General features: G+C 44.8%; 2 protein-coding genes across 5 annotated transcripts in view; both read left to right on the top strand.

Moving 5' to 3' along the window:
• Positions 1-80: 80 nt before the first annotated feature.
• HARBI1 (harbinger transposase derived 1) lies at positions 81-2564 on the top strand. 2 transcript variants are annotated; one of them, XM_061462245.1, is made up of 3 exons: positions 81-100; positions 463-1188; positions 1754-2564. In XM_061462245.1, the coding sequence occupies exons 2-3, from the start codon at positions 519-521 to the stop codon at positions 2128-2130; spliced, it is 1047 nt and encodes a 348-aa protein (XP_061318229.1). In that variant the 5' UTR covers positions 81-100; positions 463-518; the 3' UTR covers positions 2131-2564. The 2 variants fall into 2 exon arrangements, with proteins under 2 accessions (XP_061318229.1, XP_061318228.1); XM_061462244.1 differs by lacking the exon at positions 81-100 and having other exon boundaries at positions 201-1188.
• Positions 2565-5842: 3278 nt separating this feature from the next.
• AMBRA1 (autophagy and beclin 1 regulator 1) overlaps positions 5843-18593 on the top strand; it is a 130714-nt gene continuing 117963 nt past the window's right edge. Inside the window, exons 1-4 of one of the 3 annotated variants that reach the window (XM_061462259.1) lie at positions 5843-5936; positions 16825-17077; positions 17330-17388; positions 18114-18297. In XM_061462259.1, the coding sequence (XP_061318243.1) occupies positions 16943-17077; positions 17330-17388; positions 18114-18297 (378 nt within the window). In that variant the 5' untranslated portion in view covers positions 5843-5936; positions 16825-16942. The remainder of the gene's footprint in view (positions 5937-16824; positions 17078-17329; positions 17389-18113; positions 18298-18593) is intronic. The other 2 variants (XM_061462260.1, XM_061462261.1) reach the window with 2 other exon arrangements.

Consider the following 18593-nt stretch of genomic DNA (forward strand, 5'->3'; position numbering starts at 1 on the left):
GGGATCAGAGGGGATCCCACAACCGGGAGTTCCGTGCTGTGGCGAATCTGCCGTAGCGGGCTGCGGGCCTCCTCGGGGCTGGGAGCGCTGCAAGGGGCCGGTAAGGGCCGGGTTGGCGGCCGGCGGGGTTCGGGGTTCGCTCCGCTGCCCCTCATCGCGCAGGGGCGCCCGGCGGGGTTGGGGGACGCACACGGGTACCGGGCGTTCGCGTCCCGGCCGTTCGGGGCTGAACGCGGCCGGGTCGGCGGTGGCTGGGGACGGTGCCTCCCCTTCATGGGAGCCAGGCAAGGCTGAAGAGCCGTCAGTGAGCCCTCCCCGCTTCCACCCCTTGGTTTTAAAAGCAGATGGAAGTAAAAGATTTGCTGGATATCCATAGTAAAAGGAATATGGTAACAGCCTGAAAGGCTAATCGGTTTTTACCCGGTTTTTACCCTGGGTCTTCTTCCCCCTTGCCTTAGGCAGGTGAAGGCTCTGGGGAGGTGCTGTAACAGGGGAGCCCTCAGAGGACCCCCTCGGCCATGGCCGTACCTATTGCAGTTCTTGACTGCGACCTCTTGCTGTACGGCCGCGGACACAGGACTTTGGATCGCTTCAAGCTGGAGGATGTCACAGATGAGTATCTAGTATCCACATACGGCTTTCCCCGACAGTTCATTTACTACCTGGTGGATCTCCTGGGAGCCAGTCTCTCTCGCCCTACACAGCGGTCCAGGGCCATCAGTCCAGAGACACAGATCCTTGCTGCATTGGGTTTCTATACCTCTGGCTCCTTCCAGACTCGCATGGGAGATGCTATAGGCATTAGTCAAGCCTCCATGAGCCGCTGCGTTGCCAACGTAACTGAGGCATTGGTGGAAAGAGCCTCACAGTTCATCCACTTTCCCGAGGATGAAGCTACCGTACAGCGCCTGAAGGATGACTTCTATGGACTGGCAGGCATGCCGGGAGTGCTGGGGGTGGTTGACTGCACCCACGTGGCAATCAAAGCACCAAATGCTGAAGACCTGTCCTATGTGAACAGAAAGGGTCTCCATTCTCTGAACTGCCTGATGGTGTGTGATGCCAGAGGAGTCCTCCTGAGTGCCGAAACACACTGGCCTGGCAGCCTGCCTGACTGCACTGTGTTACAGCAGGCAGCCCTGACAAGGCAGTTTGAAACTGAGCTACATAAAGATGGCTGGCTTCTTGGTAAGTCTATTTTCTACTGTTTTCTGTGGAAAGTCTATTATATACCACCTCCTTATTGAGCCTAGAGCCTCTGGGCACAAGTGGTATGTTTACTTTTGATTGCTACCCTGCAAATACCTTGAGATTCATGAGTCCTTCTCTTAGAAGTCTAGAGCAGTAACTTCCCATCTGTGTTTTATACAGGCTGATTCTTGCATGTGTTAGTTTACAGTCATTCTGTTAAGAGCGTGTTTTCAGTATCCTACACCTTTCTAAGCTGAATTATGCCATTTTTAAGTCTATGCAGGGTCCTAGTCCAGCTGTCTCTCACTGCCTTAGGTAGTAAATTAACTCTCTTAAAACTCCTCTGTGTTCTTCCGGGATTTCCCTGTGTAAAACTGAATCTTTATGTTGTTACATTTGTAAACCTGTGTTATTGTTGCTCTTCCATGCCTTCTCATGCCTCCTGTTCTAGCCAAGGAACAAAGTTATTCTGTACCAGCAGTACCAGAAAAACAAGAGATAAGAGGTGAAACCTGTGGTTAACTACAGGTGTGTAACCTGTCCTCCTTTTCACTGCCAATAGGTGACAGCTCCTTCTTTCTCCGAACATGGTTGATGACTCCCCTGCATATCCCTGAGACGCCTGCCGAGTACCGTTACAACATGGCCCATTCTGCCACTCATAATGTCATTGAGCGGACGTTCAGAACCATTCGGTCACGTTTCCGCTGCCTGGATGGTTCCAAAGGCACCCTGCAGTATTCTCCAGAGAAATCCAGCCACATCATTCTGGCTTGCTGCGTGCTTCATAACATCTCCCTGGAACACGGGCTGGACGTGTGGTCTTCACCGGCCACAGGACACATGGAACAGCCAGAAGAAGAGTACGAGCAAATGGAATCCATGGACTCGGAAGCCTGTCGTATTCGTCAGGAGCTTCTACTTACTCACTTTAGCTAACGTTGTGATGGGGAGAAGGCTTCTAACAGTTCATCTGGGAAGATACACAGAGCAAACATGCCCCTTCCTCTTCTTGAAGTCTGTAAACACTAAGCAGATCTGAGACAAGGAGAAATATTACTCTCTTCATTTCAGGCGGTTTTCTGAACTTCTCTCAACCTCTCTAGAGATGCAGCTCAATCGCTGAGTTTTTACGGTTGTGATGTTTAAATTCCCCCCTTTCACCTGACTTAGAGAACAATAACTAATGTGGGATGAGTGAAGAAACTTGGGAAATTGTCTTTGGTAATGATGAAAACTCTAGTTACCCTTGCACTGTTTTACAAAGCAACAATTCTATGCCACTTTCTAACTTAAACCAGTTCTGATTGTTTTTTAAATGGTATTTCACACAAATTAAACTTCCATGTGGGCTCATGCCTACCATGAATTCATGAGCAGCAGAACAAACTTTTTGTTTGCAGGTAGAAATTCTTGCTAAATACCATTTTGCAGTTCTGCACATCTCCCAAAACCCAGCAACTCCTCTGAAAGCAGCATCTGTGTTCTGTGAGGGGTTTGCCTTTTTGCCTGGTACACACTAGTGCTTGCTCGTACCTAGAAGGTTAAGAAGGACTGAAGGTTTCTTTTAACCAGACAGACTGGAGAAGATGTGAAGCTGTGGTTGACTCTGTTGGTTACTGAGCACATATCAGGATGTGGGCTACTGAATGTAACTCTAGTTCGTGCTAGATATGTCTGCCACAACAGAAAACCACTCACCTTGTTGGCTGCTGTAAAAGAAATGCCAAGGACTGGCTGGGTCACATGAATTGAACTGATTGCAGAAGTTCTTTGTTTAGATCAGAGCTGAGGAACATAAAGGCAGCTCTTCCACTGCTGGCAATCAACCCATTCTGTGGAAAAAGATGGCTAGCACACACAGCTGCTGTTGGCACAGGACTGGGAAATTTCTTGGCAACGTTCTCTTTCCAAAAGATGGAAGCGTTTCCAGGGATCTCTTGACAGCAGTCAGAGAAAATTTGGTTTCATAGATTTTATTGTTTACTGGGCAGTAAATGAAACGAAGTGGTAGGGAATGCAGATGCTGCAGGAAGGTAGCAACTTAAAGTAGCAGTGCAACCATCTGGCACGGCAGGGCTGTCTGTTCTTGTAGAGGAAATGTGCCTGGATCATGCCCCATGTTTGAGGAATAAGGAAGTATGGAACACATTCCCAACCAAGTGTAGGATGGAGATGCAGGATTGTCCTACCAGGTGATGGCAGTGAGCGTTTTGCTATCTTACTGAAAACCAAGCGTGCTTTATGGTGTCTAAACAAGATGCTTTCATAAGCCTTGATGAGAACTTTAAAATATACAGCAAACTGAGATGTAACTATTTTTTTTACACACCCATCCATTAGATATGACCTAAGAGCTGCTCTTGCTTACTGTGGCAAAAATGCTGCTCCTTTTACCTAGAAAGAAACACACAAGCATTGTTTTCTAACAGGAAAAAAAAGCATTTTTAGGGTAAGAGTTGTTGCCTGATGGCTCATAATTATATTTGATGGTCTGTGCTAAAAATACCAATGTTCAGACCTAAACACCAGCAGACACTGAATGAGCTGCGTGGGTGACGCAGAGGTCAAGTGAGACTTGGATGCATGTAGGTACAAACACCAGCATGTAGGAACAAGCTGGAGTTTCTCAACTTAAGCTATGAATAGCTCGTCTCAGTGTGTGCTGGGACCAGAGTGAACTGAAAGTGGAGCCACTTCCTGGAACACGTGCTGCTGGGTCTTGTCTTCCTTCTGCCCCTGTCAGCTTTGGTGGAGTTTAATTTCAAAACTCATCCCACTGCTTATCAACTTGGGCAAAAACTGCATCAGGCCACACCAGACAAAATGAGTCTACTGTTCTTCTTCTAGCCAGATGTCAGTACCCTTCAGTTCACTTGGGAAAAGGAACCTCCTCATCTGGAGGACAGTTTCTCCTGTATATTCCTAAGCAGCTTCCTTCAGAACAATTCACCTAGACTTCCTCTTTTCCACTGGGCTTAGACAATATTTAAATTGCACAGCTGAGAGTCACGTTTCTTTCCTGCTTTCTCACTCCCCTGTACCTTTGCCTCATCTTGCCAGATGCATTCTTGAATACTTCCAAGTCTGTGCATTATCAGAGCTTTGTAAAGTTTACCCTGACTATATAATGTCTGCTGATTCTCAGTCATCTGTTGGAGGATGATGGTGACTGACTGTCCAAGGTATTGCCATTTTCACTATATGACTAAACTCCTTGTGGAATCCCATCATCAGCCCTTTTCAATTTTCCCTTTAAGATACCTCCTTTAAGACTGTCTTGCCATGCTGCAGGTTGCCTTTGCTCACTCCAAGTACAGCAAACCTCAAGCCCTAAATTCCAACTTGTCTGGGCCTTTTGACTCTTTCTTTCATGGTTAAGTGGTACCAAGCACCCTGGCTTGCTTAGATTTTCCTCTCAGCCTTCAAGTCTGTCTCTTCCCCCCTATCGAGCTCTCACTTCTCCAATAGAATGGTAGAATAGTTTGGGTTGGAAGGGAACTTCAAAGCTTCTCTAGCTCAACCCCCCTGCAAGGAGCATGGACATCTTCAACCAGATCAGGTTGCTTAGAACCACATCCAGCCTGGCCTTGAATGTCTCCAGGGATGGTGCAACCACCACCTCTGTGGGCAACCTGTGCCAGTGTTTTACCACCCTCATTGTAAAGAGTTTTTCCCTCACATCCAGCCTGAATCTCCTCTCTTTTCATTTAAAACTATCACCCCTCATCCTGTCACAACAGGCCTTGATAAAATGTCTTATCAATCTTTCTTATAGGTCCCTTTTAAGAACTGAAATGCCAGAGCAAGGTCTCCCCAGTCCTCTCCCAGACTGAACAACCCCAACTCTTTCAACCTTAATACAGTACTGAGGAGAAAGCAAGATGCTGCTGCCTCTGCAGGGCCCCTCATTGCAGGGTGCCGCTCTCCCAAAGGGGCTGTGTACACATTTTGTGTCTTCACCATGCAGAGTGTTGGATATATATCACAATATATATAAAAATAAACACTGTCCTATTTCAGAAAAGGTTTCCAGTTACGTCTCATCTGACACCCGTATCTGGCAGTGTTTCACTCTAACACCATTTCTTTTCTTGCCTGTTTTTAATCACAGTTTTCCCACCCTGTATCAGTCTGGAGGGGGAGAACCCCCAAGACACGAGGCACGGAGCTCGTTCCGCAGGGTGTTACGTACCACCGGGGTGCTACCTGTCCCTTCGGCCTTCCCACCCCGGGGCACCAGGCCGGCACCCGCCGTCCCAGGTACAGGCACAGTCCCCGGCCCGGCACCCTCGAAGGGTTTCGCCCGCCACACAGCAGTTGATGCCCGGCACAGCGCGGCTCCCGTCCCCGCTCCCGTTCCTCCCGGTGGGAGCCCCTCGGTACTGCGGCGCGGCCCGCCAGGCCCAGCCGTAACACCCACCCCGCGCCGCGCTCCGGGATCGACTCGTCTCGCCTGCTCTCCGTCTCCCTCCGGCGGCCGCAAGCAGCGTAGCCCCTGCGCCTCGCCGCACCGCGGTGGAAGAGCTCGTCGCTCGGCTGGCGCGGCCTGGCGGCGTTCTAGCTTCAGCTGCTCGGGCCTTGGTACCGCTCTCGGCGCCGCTTTTCGGGTCCGGCTCGGCGCTCGGCTGGCTCGCCTGGCCGGAGCTCGGAGCGGCGGCGACGACCGAGCACTGGGGCCGTTCCTTCCGGGCCTGGCCCCGGCCCCGGCCCCGCTCCGCCCGGCCCCGGCCCTTCCCCGGCAGGTAGGCTCCGGGCCTACGCGCTCGGCCCCACTCCAGGTCAGGGCCCCACCGCCGCCGCTGCTCCCCGGGCGGGCGGGCGCGGCCGTCCCGTCGTCGGCGCCCTGGAAGGCGGCGGGCACCTACCCGCGCGGGGCCGCCGGGCAACGGCGGGAGGAGCGGGGCCGGGTCTCGCCTCCGGGGCCTTTGTTCGGGAGCTCCGAGACTGCGGCCTTGCGGCGGGGTGGAGCGCGGAGGCCGCTGTGGCCTTGGTGGGCTCCGCGGGCCGGCCGCGGCTGGTGAGGGCCAAGCCCCCGGCGCTGGGGTTGGGGCCGGGGTGGGGCAGAGAAGGGAGAGCGGCTCCGTGTCCCGGGGAGCTGCCCCTGCCACCCTTGGGCGCTACTGGACACCGGGCTCTCGTTGGGCGCTTTGGGCTTCCCTCTCCATCGGCCCCTTCCCTCCTGCTTCTCCCACAGGACAACAGCACAGGCCGGGGCTTCCAGGCATGGCGGGGGGGGTAAGGTCAGGCTGCTTTAGGGGGCTGAAGTAATGAATGTTTTTGTTGTTGTTGTTTTCTGGCCTTAGCCAAATGAAAGGTGAAGTAAGTGTTGTCTTCTCTATTTCTCCTTCTGGTTTTCATCGTGTGTTGTAGAGCACTTGCTTGTGTAAGCAGTATTGTGTATAAAATGCGTTCATGTGTGCCCCTGGTACGATGACACTTGGTAACCTCTTTTCTTTTGAGGGAGCAAGCCCAGTTAATTCATTAGCTATAGAAACGCTTTTGTTTTCACCTACAACATGCAGATTTCTGTAGCGTTGAGTTTTTTGAGATTGCTTCTTGTTGTGTCAGTACCGTGCTTTCTGCTGTCTTTATTGAGCAACTTTTGCAGCACAGTTCCTGCACTAAAACATTTCAAGCTCAGCAGGTGCTTTACATGGTTATATGTAGTTTTTCCTGACCTGTGCTTTTGTGGTATCATTCTGAAGTAGGAGACTAGTCTGAAATCAGTTGTTATCAAGGTGTGAGCCGGTGCTCAGGAAGACCAGCTATGTCAATAAATACATCCAGGAGGAATGCTCAGTGCTGCTCCATTTTCTCCTCTGTATGAAATGTTTTTGGGTCTTTATATAAAATCCCAGTGTGTTTTTCTATATTGGTCCTTGTTTACTGCACCACCCAGTTTGGTGTCCTCTGCAAATGTCATTTGGCTTCTTTGCCTTTGCCACTCCCATCCTCTTTCAAATTGCTAATGGGAATGTTAAAATGGGACCTAAGAATGACCTGCTGGTAATGTGCTGCCAACCCATTACTGGGCTGTTTAATTTTGTTGTTGGGTCAGTTTTCAGAACGTGGCATGGGGTTAAATCCAGGCAGATTTGAATGAGGCAGGCAACAGTAGCTGAAATTCCCTGTTAAATTCAAACTCCTTGTTTGCATTCTGAAAGGCTGCAGTGATGTTATTCCTAATGGTCATAACTCTTCAGGGCAGCTTTCTGGTCCTGTGCTCCACAATTATTGTTGCTGTAGATAAATACTGTTTTAAGTTGGTCCATTTGTGTTTCAGTGGTAACAAATCAATATCTTGTACTCATCTGTTGATTTGTGGCAGCGTGGATGTTTACAAGCGCAGCAGTCCATTAGCATTTATATCTGTTCTAATACTTGGAATGAAGAATGCACTTGGATCCAAGTATCTAGACTTGCCTTTTCAGATTCAGTTGCTGGGGAGTTTAGGCAGAATGTTTACTTTGCTGACAGCTTCTCCTTAGTTTTCTTTCTTTTGCCCTTTTCTGAGTCATAACTGACCCTCTGGATTCCTGTTTGGTTGTCTCCTACTTTCCCGTTTTTTTCTGCAGTACTTTAATGCAGTTGTAACAAGTTATAAAGAAGGCAAGCAATGATACTCTCTGCTGCTATCCCTTTGCTGTAAGTTACGCATTTGGAGACATTTTTTTTGTGTCATAATCTTATATGAAACTTCTGGAAAGTAACTTCAGTGTCTTTCATGCCATGGTTAGTGAGTTAACTGAATTCAAGGCTATTACAAAGTTATTGTCTATGTTAATGCTTATTAGTTCCATTAATACAAATAGCATTAAGGTACCTTTTTTCCCCTATTGAGTTTGTGTTATTGGAAACCTGATAAAGGGCATAGGGCATATTTAATGGTTGCCTTGTGTGTTCTCTGTTAGTAGCTCTGCACTAACCTTGTAATGAGTGTGATAGAAACAAAATATTAATAAGGTGAGGACAAGAGACTTGTGGGTTTTGAAAGTGATGTGCAGTGGAAGAGGATTAATGTTATAACTATTTTAATGGGAAGTTGTTATATGATGTAGCAGTTGCTTAATGAAAGGCCCATTGATTGGGTTGCTTAAAACAAGAGGAGACCTACAACAATTAGAATTGTTGTCTAGTAGCTGTTTGTTGTCTCCAGTTTGTGTAAACTCTTTGTTGAAGGCGCACAGGATGATGAGGTGCCAGGTCTGGGCGTGGAGAGAGTCCTCTTAATCTATGTGTTCACACAGATCCACTTCCAGTGTTCGCAGTGAGGGCTGTGCCAGCAGAGCGATTCCTGCCATCCTCTTCCTGGTATGTAGCACTAGTTCTCCACCTTGAGCAGTGCAGGTTTCTGAGAGGAGTCTCTCACCCATGTTTTGGACACTTTCCTCTCCCTCTCTTTATATTTCTCCCGCAGTCTCAGTCCAAGGCCACAAAGGAAAGGAATGTCAAGAATTGTCTTTGTTCAGAGTCTAAATCTTCATTGTCTCCGACCTCTTCTTTAGTAGCAATACATCTTTGTGTGAAGACTTCAGCTTCTGTGTAGATCATCTTTGCTTTTTTGGCTTGTTACCTTATTTGATTATTTCCATGTGAGCAGGAAATTGTATCAGCTGTGCTTTATAAAATATGCTCTTGCTTCCACTTGCTGTTTCTTTATTACTTGGATAAGGCACACATGCGTGAAGTGCAGTCTTGAATGCATAAAATCTTCATCTTGTGGATACCCAATGCTGCTTCTGCTACTTCTACTGTTGGTGCTCCCAAATTTCTCTTGTGCGTGCGGTGTCACTAGGGGGCACTTGGCTGTGGCGCTTGAGTTTGAGGAACCTTGATGTGACTTTTAATGTAAATACTGGTTTTTGAATTGAAAATTCCTTTGCTTTCCTGTCTAAATGAGAATAGTTCTCTGAAGGGGTTAATCTGAGCTCGATGTCGTTCTGTTGCTCTCTCTTCCTTTATCTTTTGCCCTAGTTCTCTGTTTTTCTCTGTCCCTCATTTCCTGCTGTGTACTATACTTAGCAAAAGATGCCATAGTCTGAGTATGGAATTGTGGAAACCAACTCTTAACCTTCTGGATCTCAGCTCTTCTATTTGACTTATCTTAAAGCTTTAGGAAGAGAATAAATATAATTTCACATCTTGTGGATTGGAACTAATATCTCTCTTCTCAAGAATTCATTAAGTATATGTGGAAATTGTAATAATAGTGATGAAAGTGCTTTATATTCTCATTGGTAAATGAAACTGTCAGACTCCAGACACTGCTTGATCACTTAGTTTTATTTTTATTACTTCCCTTTTTATATTTACAATTCCTGTTCTGACCTTTAGGAGTTGATAGCTGCAAGTTTCTCTTCCACGTCTTGATCATTTTGCTTTAAATAACTAGCAATTTTAAAGTTCTTCTAAGAGTATTATAGCTCATTTAATTCAGCCTGGGAAGGCAAATTAAGATTCTAATGGCAATCAGCTCCTTGTTGCAGTCATATAGGATCTTAAAATGACAATGACATCTTTGTAATGTAGTTGAATTTCTTAAGCTGTTTGTAGTTTCAATTTAAAACATGGCATTGAATTTTTTAATCATGAAGCACTATTACAAGTTATTTTTCTTTAGGAATCCTCTTCTGATTTATGTGGAAGTGCTTAGAGCTGTGGATACAACCTAGAGCTGTGTACCTAGTGCAAAAGATGTGCTTTGGAATTACTTTCCACATCTGTCAGACCTTAATCAAGGGAAAACTTCATATTGCAGAATAATACTTTAGGGAATATCTTAAAACCTTTGAAGACTGAAACCAGAGCCATGTAATTAAAGTGCCTTCATCATATTAGTTTCGGACTCTGTTGCATAGTTGCATCATAAACTTATTTTCTCTGTCCTCCGAAGGCTTATTTTTTAGTGGGGTTTTCCATATTTAAGGGACTCTTAAGACTGGCTCTGTGCTCTGATGTCTGGAATCTGCATGATTCTGGTGTCTTAAGTTAATTTTGGGTGTTTTTTGTTTTTTTTTTTTAAGCTTAATCAAGGACACAAACGGAACAAAAGAATGGGTTCTGGTTTTTCCTTGTTCATTGTTTTGGTTAATCATGCTGAAGATACTTGTTTGTTATACCTCTGCGGACTGTTTTTGTTTGTGGGTTTGTTTAAAGGCTCTAGTCCAATGTAGCTTTATTTCTGATTTAATTTTATTTCCAGTTTTCTGTTCCTTTAGATACTGCTGCAAGATAACCTCAAGTTGTCTTATGCAGAACGTTTTCTGTGGGGGGTTGTGTGTTTTAACCCAAGAATTGCTGAGAATCATAGAATGGTTTCGGTTGGAAAGGACCTTAAGATCATGCATTTCCAACCCCCTGCCATGGACAGGGGTGCCTCACTCTAAACCGTGTCAGCCCAAGGCTCTGTCCAACCTGGCCTTGAACACTGCCAGGGATGAAGTGTTTATCACTTCTTTGGGCAGTCTGTTCCAGTGCCTCAGCGCCCTCACAGTAACGAACTTCTTCCTTATATCTAACCTGAACTTCCCCTGTTTATGTTTAAACCCATTACCCCTTGTCCTGCCACTACAGTCCCTGATGGAGAGTCCCCCTCCAGCATCCTTGTACCCCCCTTCATGTACTGGAAGGCTGCTGTGAGAACAGTCATAAAGCCCACGGGGAAGTACCACAAATGGAGTTAATGGACAACAATCATGTCTGAGGAAAACTTGGCTGATCAGGTACATTGTCAGAAATTCATGTGACCCTGTTGCTTTCTACTGAACATAGTCCTGTTCCTCCAGCACTTGTCTTTAAGTTTTGATCCTTGGAACTATTCTGGATATGAGTCATGTCACCCTTTTTTGAACCGATTTTGTTGTTGTTACAGCATTGTTCAAATTCCAGTGTACATAGTTCAATTACTTACCAAACTAGGACTCTTAGTTGTCTTGTTTGTTTAGCTGAAGAGATGCAGTGCAAAGAGGGGGAATCAGCTGGCTTTCTTTGTTGTGTTAGTTCTGCATAAACTTGTCTTGTTTTGCTCAGTCTTGGGAGTTTAGACCCAATGAAAAGTGTTAGTGGGTATGAATTGAATCAATATCTTTAACAAAACTGCTGGTAGAATTCAGATCTTATGTTCAGGGTAGCATTTCTGGGTCTTCTTATATAGTATTGTTTCATGGAATTTAGGAAGGTGTTGGCATCATAATCTCCATTTGCAGAGGGGGTGGAAAACATGGAGTATAAACAAGGAGGGGAACTGAAAACTCCCTGCAGCTGTGTGATTGCTCACATGTATTCCAAATTGGTTTAGGCATCTGGTTTGTTCTTGCAGGTCTCCTGTCTGTGGATTTCAGAGCTAGGTTTTATTGCTTAATCAGTGAAGCTCCTGTAAGAGAAGGAGGGGTTGTGCAATCTGGAGTCGCTGACAAGACTGTCTTCAATAGGCACAATGTTTTCTTTGCTCTTTTGAGCTTCTGAAAGACATGGGGGTCTTGATAAAGCAGTTTGTCAAAATTAAACTGGGTAAAATACAAGGGAAACTGATTTGTTACAGAAAATACGTTGAGGAAATAGCATGTCTTGTGACTACAGCCTACAAGAGAATCACTGGCAGCAAAGATAAAGCACTTTAGGCTGTACCGCTGCATACAGTGTTTTCACTGTATCATCACAAGTCTGATGATCTGCTGGTTCTTGGAGAACCCACCCACATGTACAATAGTGGGAATGCTAAATTACGACTAACATTTATTAAATTAAAATTTATTTAATACAGTAAAAAATACTCTTGAATATCAGCAAGATATTAGAGATTTCAAAGCCTGAGATGCTGCAGTTTCATTTGGAGTAAATGAAAGGGGATGCTTTCTTGTTAGTGCTGGATACTTTACTGAAGAACAGACATTCTGAAAACAGAAGTTACTGGTGACAACGTAGGTAGGCCCATGGCCAGAGCTGATATAGTTCAGAGGACTCATAATCAGTTTTTTGTGTTTTTCTAGAGATAAGTTTGCTTGTGTTTGTGCAGGTCAGTGACATTCTTCATTGTTCACAACCGTTTCGGTTTTGTTTTGGTTTTCTTTTTAATACAAACTGTACAGCTTGCACTGGCCTGTAACCTATGCAAAACATACCCATTTTAGAGTCGATGCATTTTGGAAGCCTTAAAACTTGACAAAGGGACTTTGAAACAGAAACTACCAGCACACGCTTTTCTCCAGGGAAGCTTATACGTTCATTCTCTCTGTGGTTCCCAGATTGCAGAGCCAGAGACAGCTTTTGTATTTCACTTGGTGTTGCCTCTTTCTTCATCAGTCACTTGAGACCTCTTTGGGCAGCAGAATTGCCTTCAGTTATTTGGACATTTGTATCTTTTGGATAGAACTCCCATTATAAATTGCTCTTACTGTTTGCAGCTTTTTTATCTTTTCTTTTTAAACACTGGTAGGACTGTTTACGCTGTTTCTGTACGTGTGCGTCAGGAAAGGCTTTTAGTGTTGGGCTCAGCACGCAAGCAAGCAGTTCTTTGGAGTGCTAATAGATTTGTAGGCTGTGAGCTGAAGGCCACATGAAATAACATGAGGTAGTACTCTGATATCTCCTTTGCATCAAAGCCAGCTGCACTCCCAGAATGGTGGTACTGAATCTCCACAACATTAATAGCACCAAAGATATTGTAAAGGAGGGAAACGCATGTTCAGAGATGGGACCATCATCTCTGTAAAGTGCTCACATTTCTGACTGGAATTGTAAGCCACTGCGTGATATATAAAATATCTTCACATCTTTTCTGTATGGCAATTTGAATGTCCTTCTTTTTATTCCCCTTCTTTCTCTACCTTTTTGTCAGTGTTTTCATGGAGTTCTGTACTCCTACGAAGTATTACTCTGTCCCTGGCAGTATTCAAGGCCAGATTGGACAGAGCCTTGGGCAGTATGGTCTACTGTGACCATGCTCATGGCAGGCGGGTTGGAACTAGATGATCTTAAGGTCCTTTCCAAACCTAGCTGTTCTGTGATTCTATGATTGCCAATTTGCTGCTTCACTTAGGTTTTCTAGGGGTTCAGTATCTGTAAAAGTAACAATTACAAGTGAGCTTCTGTGGCTCTGAGGTTGGGGATTCTTAAGGCTTCTTTGAGGACAGCTGGCGCAGAGCAAGTAAAGGACTTGGGGTTGGGCTGTGTAATGCTTTCCAACACTGTAAACAGCCCAGCATGCTGTCCTAAAATGCCCTGAAGGGAGAAAACTTAGGGAAAGAAAGCTGCCAATTATAGAAAAATTTATGACTCTTCACTTTCAGAATTTCTCTGGTGCCCTGGACCGCATCCCAGGGCATCATATAATAATCTTCCAGTTGCTGGACTCCACTTTTGGTCATCCTGATTATAAAAATACCCCTCCAACAACAAGAAAATAGAAAAATACCAGCCCCAGAGACGTTCCTTGTTTTGGTGGTCAGCTGTCGTATCAGTTATGATAGCATGGATATTTGTAACAGAAGCTGTTACTGAATCAGTCTGCCGCTTGCCTGGACAGGTTTGATCCAGTGAGCTGCAAGTTTTCTTTGTGCTGAGGGCTTGAGAAGTATTTTCAAACCCACTGTGTTTCATTTAAACCTTGTTAGTCAGATGGCTACTGAGTAGCTATAAATATGATTGGTACTTGCATGGTTTGTATGCTAACATGCCAAACATGCTGTCATAGTTTGGCTTCTTATATTTGAGCAGAATGTTTGGAGTTGGTGGGTATTTTGACTAAATTAGAGAAGGAACTCGGTCCTTTAAAAACAATAACAACAAAGCCCCCAGAACTGAACATATGATTCAGTAATACAGTTAAAAGCTTCCTGCTAAAGTCAGTGAAGGCAGTGCCTATGTCTACACTATATCTGTTTCTCCATTTGACAGCTGTAATTTTCTTTGCCAGACTGAAACGTTGCTGAATGTGTCACCAGGTTGTGGAGAGCAGTTATTGTTTTCGGGCTAATTCGGGTAAAGGAGTAAATTTTCCATTATGATGCATGGATAAAGCTTGGCTCCTAAAGGGATCTGGGGTAACACTGAAGTGCCAGCCCCAATAGAGAAGGGTACAGTTAGTGTTTTCTGAAGATATCCCAGCTTTTAAGAACATTGAGCAAGTTGGCAGGGTCCTCTGTAGGCATCCGAATCTGAGTTTCCTTTGTTTTCTTTTCAAATGGGATAAAGAGGTGAGTCAGAATAAGCTCAAAAAGCCAGGGACAGTCCCTGAGGGAAAACCATCAAGTTCAAACATGCTCAGAAGGCTCACATCTGGAGTGTGTGTTATAGCCAAATTAGCACACATCTGCAAAGACCTAGATAAGCTGTCTTAAGGTAGGTACTTGATTTTTTTATTGTGAAGAGGACTTGGCCTTTCAGTGAGGTGAATACAGGAGGTTCACTAACTGCAGTTGTAGGTGTTACCTGTTTCTCTATTTTGCAATATGTAAACGTGGCATAATGATGTTTGTTAAACCTCTTGATTTCCTTGTTGCTGTTTTACTTCAGGGAACATTAGTCCTCCTGACAGGACTGAAATATTGCTAAGTTGTCAGAGCTTGTTCTTTCTCATGAGTAACTGGGTTATCCTGCTTGTAAGTTATTGGGATCTTTTAAGTTTCTTAGGTTGCTTGTCCTTTACAGCTATTGAAAAGCTATTCCAAAGCTTAATGTTTGAGATCTGCAAGCTTTGAGCCTATTCTGTCTGCAAGTCTTCTCTTCCTTTTGTGTCTGGTTTATATCTTGGGATGTTGCAGTTATTCCTCCTTGAATGCACGCATATAGAATATTCACCTCTGTTTTCTTAATTTTACTAGATGAAACTAGACCTAAGGTTTCTTCCTGTAAAATAGGCTTTTTGTTGCCTGTCCTCTGAGCTGTCCTCCCCTCTGCACTGCTTACCATCTGAATCCAGTCATTGCTGAAAATGGGTGACTGGGGCTGTTTGCAGAATCCTGATGAGGATTTATTAGCATTTAGTGAAAAAAGGGGTTTGGGTTAGTGATTCCTGTATTATACTGTGCTTTTGGCTCTATCTACTCCAGTTATCCTTGGTTTGGCTTTTTTTGGATTTGGGCTTTTTTAATCTGCACTGTCATGCTGCAAGTGGATTCTTGAAAGCATCATCTTTAGGTTTTGTGTTGCTTTCCACTAAGGCTTTTATTTTGTAGAATAATTCCTACCTAATGTTTGGCTGACTTTCATGGATTCATGAAAGAAGGCTTATTTTGCACTGCAGAGTTCAGCTTCTCTGAAATAGATGAACCCCATGCTGTTCACATTAAGGGTCAGGGGATTTCCAGCTAGCTTGAATTTCTTTGTGGTGAATTTCTGTTCTAGGAAGATGGATGCCTTTACTTGTTCATCACTTCAGTACCCCTTATTGTACTTTTGCAATGAAAACTGGTCTGCTTTATTAGAACTCATTTTCCTGGCTTATCTCTTCACACAGCTCCTCCCTGTAAGCAGCAGCTGCCTTAAATCATCTGCTCAGGAGGTTTTTTTAGGGCGAGTGGGAGGAAGGAAAGGTTTGCCAATGACCATTCTGAGTTCTGCCATTTAACAATTCAGCTCTTTGTAGGTACATGAAGCTTCTTTCCGCCTGTATGTGTGTTTTTGCTTTTCTGAGTTGCCACTTCCTTCTCTGTTGAATATTGATGGTTTTGTTCAGTGTAACATGAACTGAGGAGGATTTATCTTTACATCTTTGTTCTGAGGGGATGACAGAATATGTGCACGCTGCTGGGATCAGAAGGCAATAGCATTGCATCAGCTTTTGGTTTATGTATTCTAAGAAACTCTTGTTTCTGCAGAGCTTTGAGTGGCACACTCCAGTATATGAGACCATTCAAAAGTTGTATAACTTGGTTGCTGATGTATTTAGTTCCTTCAGAGAATTAACTTTTTTCCCCCTAGAAAGCTGGCACTAAAAGCATTAATCTGTGCCATTGTGCATCACTTGAGTGAACTGTTGTTCTAAGAGCAATCTAGATGGAAAGATGATGTGCAGACAGGCAAAATGAATCATCTTGATGGAGTTGGCCAAGATACCACTGCAGTGTAAGGTTTTGCTCTGATACAGGGCTGTTTTCATATGTTGTAAGGTATTGTGATGGAGTTGGAAGTAATTTGGACTTGAGGTCTCTCAATTGTCTGACCTTTGCAATGATAATAATTCCTATTACTGAAATCGGAATAATTCCCTAGAGACTCCTCTGTCATATAGTCAATTTTTTCACACTATTTCAATAGCTGTCAGTCACCCTTCCCGGACAGGACTTAATTCTTCAAGGTGTAAAGACTGTTTATTCATAAATCTCTTTTTCCTTATTATATAGAGCAGGAGATGGAGGGAAGAGAAAGTTTCAAGGCCAGTTTTTTATTCTCTGTAGTTGTGTATGTCTAGGGTGTGTATACAAAGGGCTGGATGCTTTCAAAAACCTTTCAAAGTAATCTTTGGCTGCAGAAATGCCAAAATTGGGCCTCATTAATGGAAGAAGGTAGCAAAGGCTGCAGGAGAGAATATATTTTTCTCTTAAATCTAGTCGTTTGGGATTTAAAGGTCTTACTTTCATCTAGGTGATGAAGGTAAAAGCTGCCTGCCTTATCATTCTCTTCTCTTTCTAGGTTTCCATGAAGATAAACAAGTGAAATGTGGATAGCCTATTGGTAGCTTGGTGGTGGTTGTCATCTGGAACCTGGTGGCTTCTCCCAGTAGCTGGTGTCACGTTGGCTGCTAAAAGCCATGAAGGTTGTACCGGAGAAGAATGCTGTCCGCATCCTGTGGGGTAGGGAACGGGGCACCCAAGCCTTGGGTGCTCAGCGGCTCCTGCAGGAGTTGGTGGAGGATAAAACTCGATGGATGAAATGGGAGGGCAAGGTAAGGTTGTGGGATAGAGATGCATCGTTTGACCTTGGAGTGGGGGAAGGGAGGCAGGGATTTGAAATAAATTGTCTTGTGATTGTACATTTGATGTGTTACCCTTGATATGCTCTCTGGCTTTGTTCAGTTCCTGCAGTGATGTGATACTAGATATGTTCCTGCAGCGGGTTCCCCTTGTTGTCTGTGTGGCTTACAGTCGAAGTATGATAATGACACTTGCAACACTTCCTGCTTTGTTGGCTTTTTCAGAAAGTTGAGTTACCAGACAGTCCACGCTCCACCTTCTTGCTGGCGTTTAGTCCAGACAGGTAATTAACTCCTAGTTCATTCCCTGTTTCAGCAGTCTCCTTACACTTACAAAAGTGATGGAGGCTTGTGCCCATTCACCTGTCCAGCCCTGAATAGCTGAGTGAAACTTCTGGTTCCTGACATGCATGGATGGAACATGTGCACCTTCCTAATCTCACAGCTTCCAGCATAGTTGGTGTGTTTAATTCCTGAGGTACCCAAGTGATGCATAGTTCTAAGGAAAAAGGATCTGTGTGGCCACCGTGGGATTTCATAAGAAACTTGAGGGTGTTTTAGCACAATGTGCCAAGTGATCTGGCACACCCACTGGGATATCTAGGACTAAAGAAGAGAGCAGAATGATAGGTGTATTGGAAGCAGAAATGGAGGTGGGGGTTTCTTAGTCACTTGATTTGACAGTGGTTGAGATGGCATAGAGAATTGGGAATATTTATTTGCCCCAAACTGTTATTCAGGGGTTCCTTCTGAGCTGCATGTTCACTCTGACTTTCAAGGTCAGGTTTGTGCTTGCAGGATGGATGAGCTCATGTTTGCATGGACCCTGAAATCTGGCTACAGGAAGCTTTGTGGCCATTGGTGAAACAGGAGTCTCTACCCTTTGAGCTCTGTGTGGAACAGCTGTTGGGTTAGGTGTGAACAGACCCTGTTGAGATGAAGCTAGCCATGGTCTGGTTTTGCTGGTTTCTTCTCATGCTAATGTTTATCCCACCTTCTGCGTTCCCAGGACCCTAATGGCTTCCACACATGTGAACCACAACATCTACATCACAGAGGTGAAAACAGGCAAATGTGTTCATTCCTTGGTTGGACATCGCCGCACTCCCTGGTGTGTCACCTTCCATCCCACCATCCCAGGCCTCATTGCTTCAGGATGCCTAGATGGGGAGGTTAGAATTTGGGATTTACACGTAAGTCTTTCTTGAAACTTCTGTGCCTTTTGGTATTTGGTGGGTGGTGGCTCTTTTTGTCTGAGTTTGCTTCCCAAATACTGCCTGGTAAGAGCTGTTTGGAAGCTTTGCTGGCATCTGTCTCTTAACAGCATAGAACAGATCATAGCCATCCTCTTCTGTCTAGAGAGGAGGTGGCAGATTCTTCATTCAATCCCACCATGTATGTTGTGCTCCTTAGCTATGCCTGTTTATTTGATTAGAGTGATAATACTGGAGAACTTTGTACAGGGTACCTGTTCAGTTTATGTGAAAGA

This window comes from Pezoporus flaviventris, unplaced genomic scaffold, assembly GCF_033815535.1.
Source record: "Pezoporus flaviventris isolate CSIRO_AGI_PZ_B2104156 unplaced genomic scaffold, CSIRO_AGI_Pfla_v1 ptg000035l, whole genome shotgun sequence".
In the NCBI taxonomy this organism is placed as follows: Eukaryota; Metazoa; Chordata; class Aves; order Psittaciformes; family Psittacidae; genus Pezoporus; species Pezoporus flaviventris.

Coding starts and splice junctions, on each gene's coding strand:
- HARBI1 (XM_061462245.1), top strand. CDS start 519: ATGGCCGTACCTATTGCAGTTCTTGACTGCGACCTCTTGCTGTACGGC. Junction 1,189..1,753: donor TAAAGATGGCTGGCTTCTTG/GTAAGTCTATTT, acceptor CACTGCCAATAG/GTGACAGCTCCTTCTTTCTC.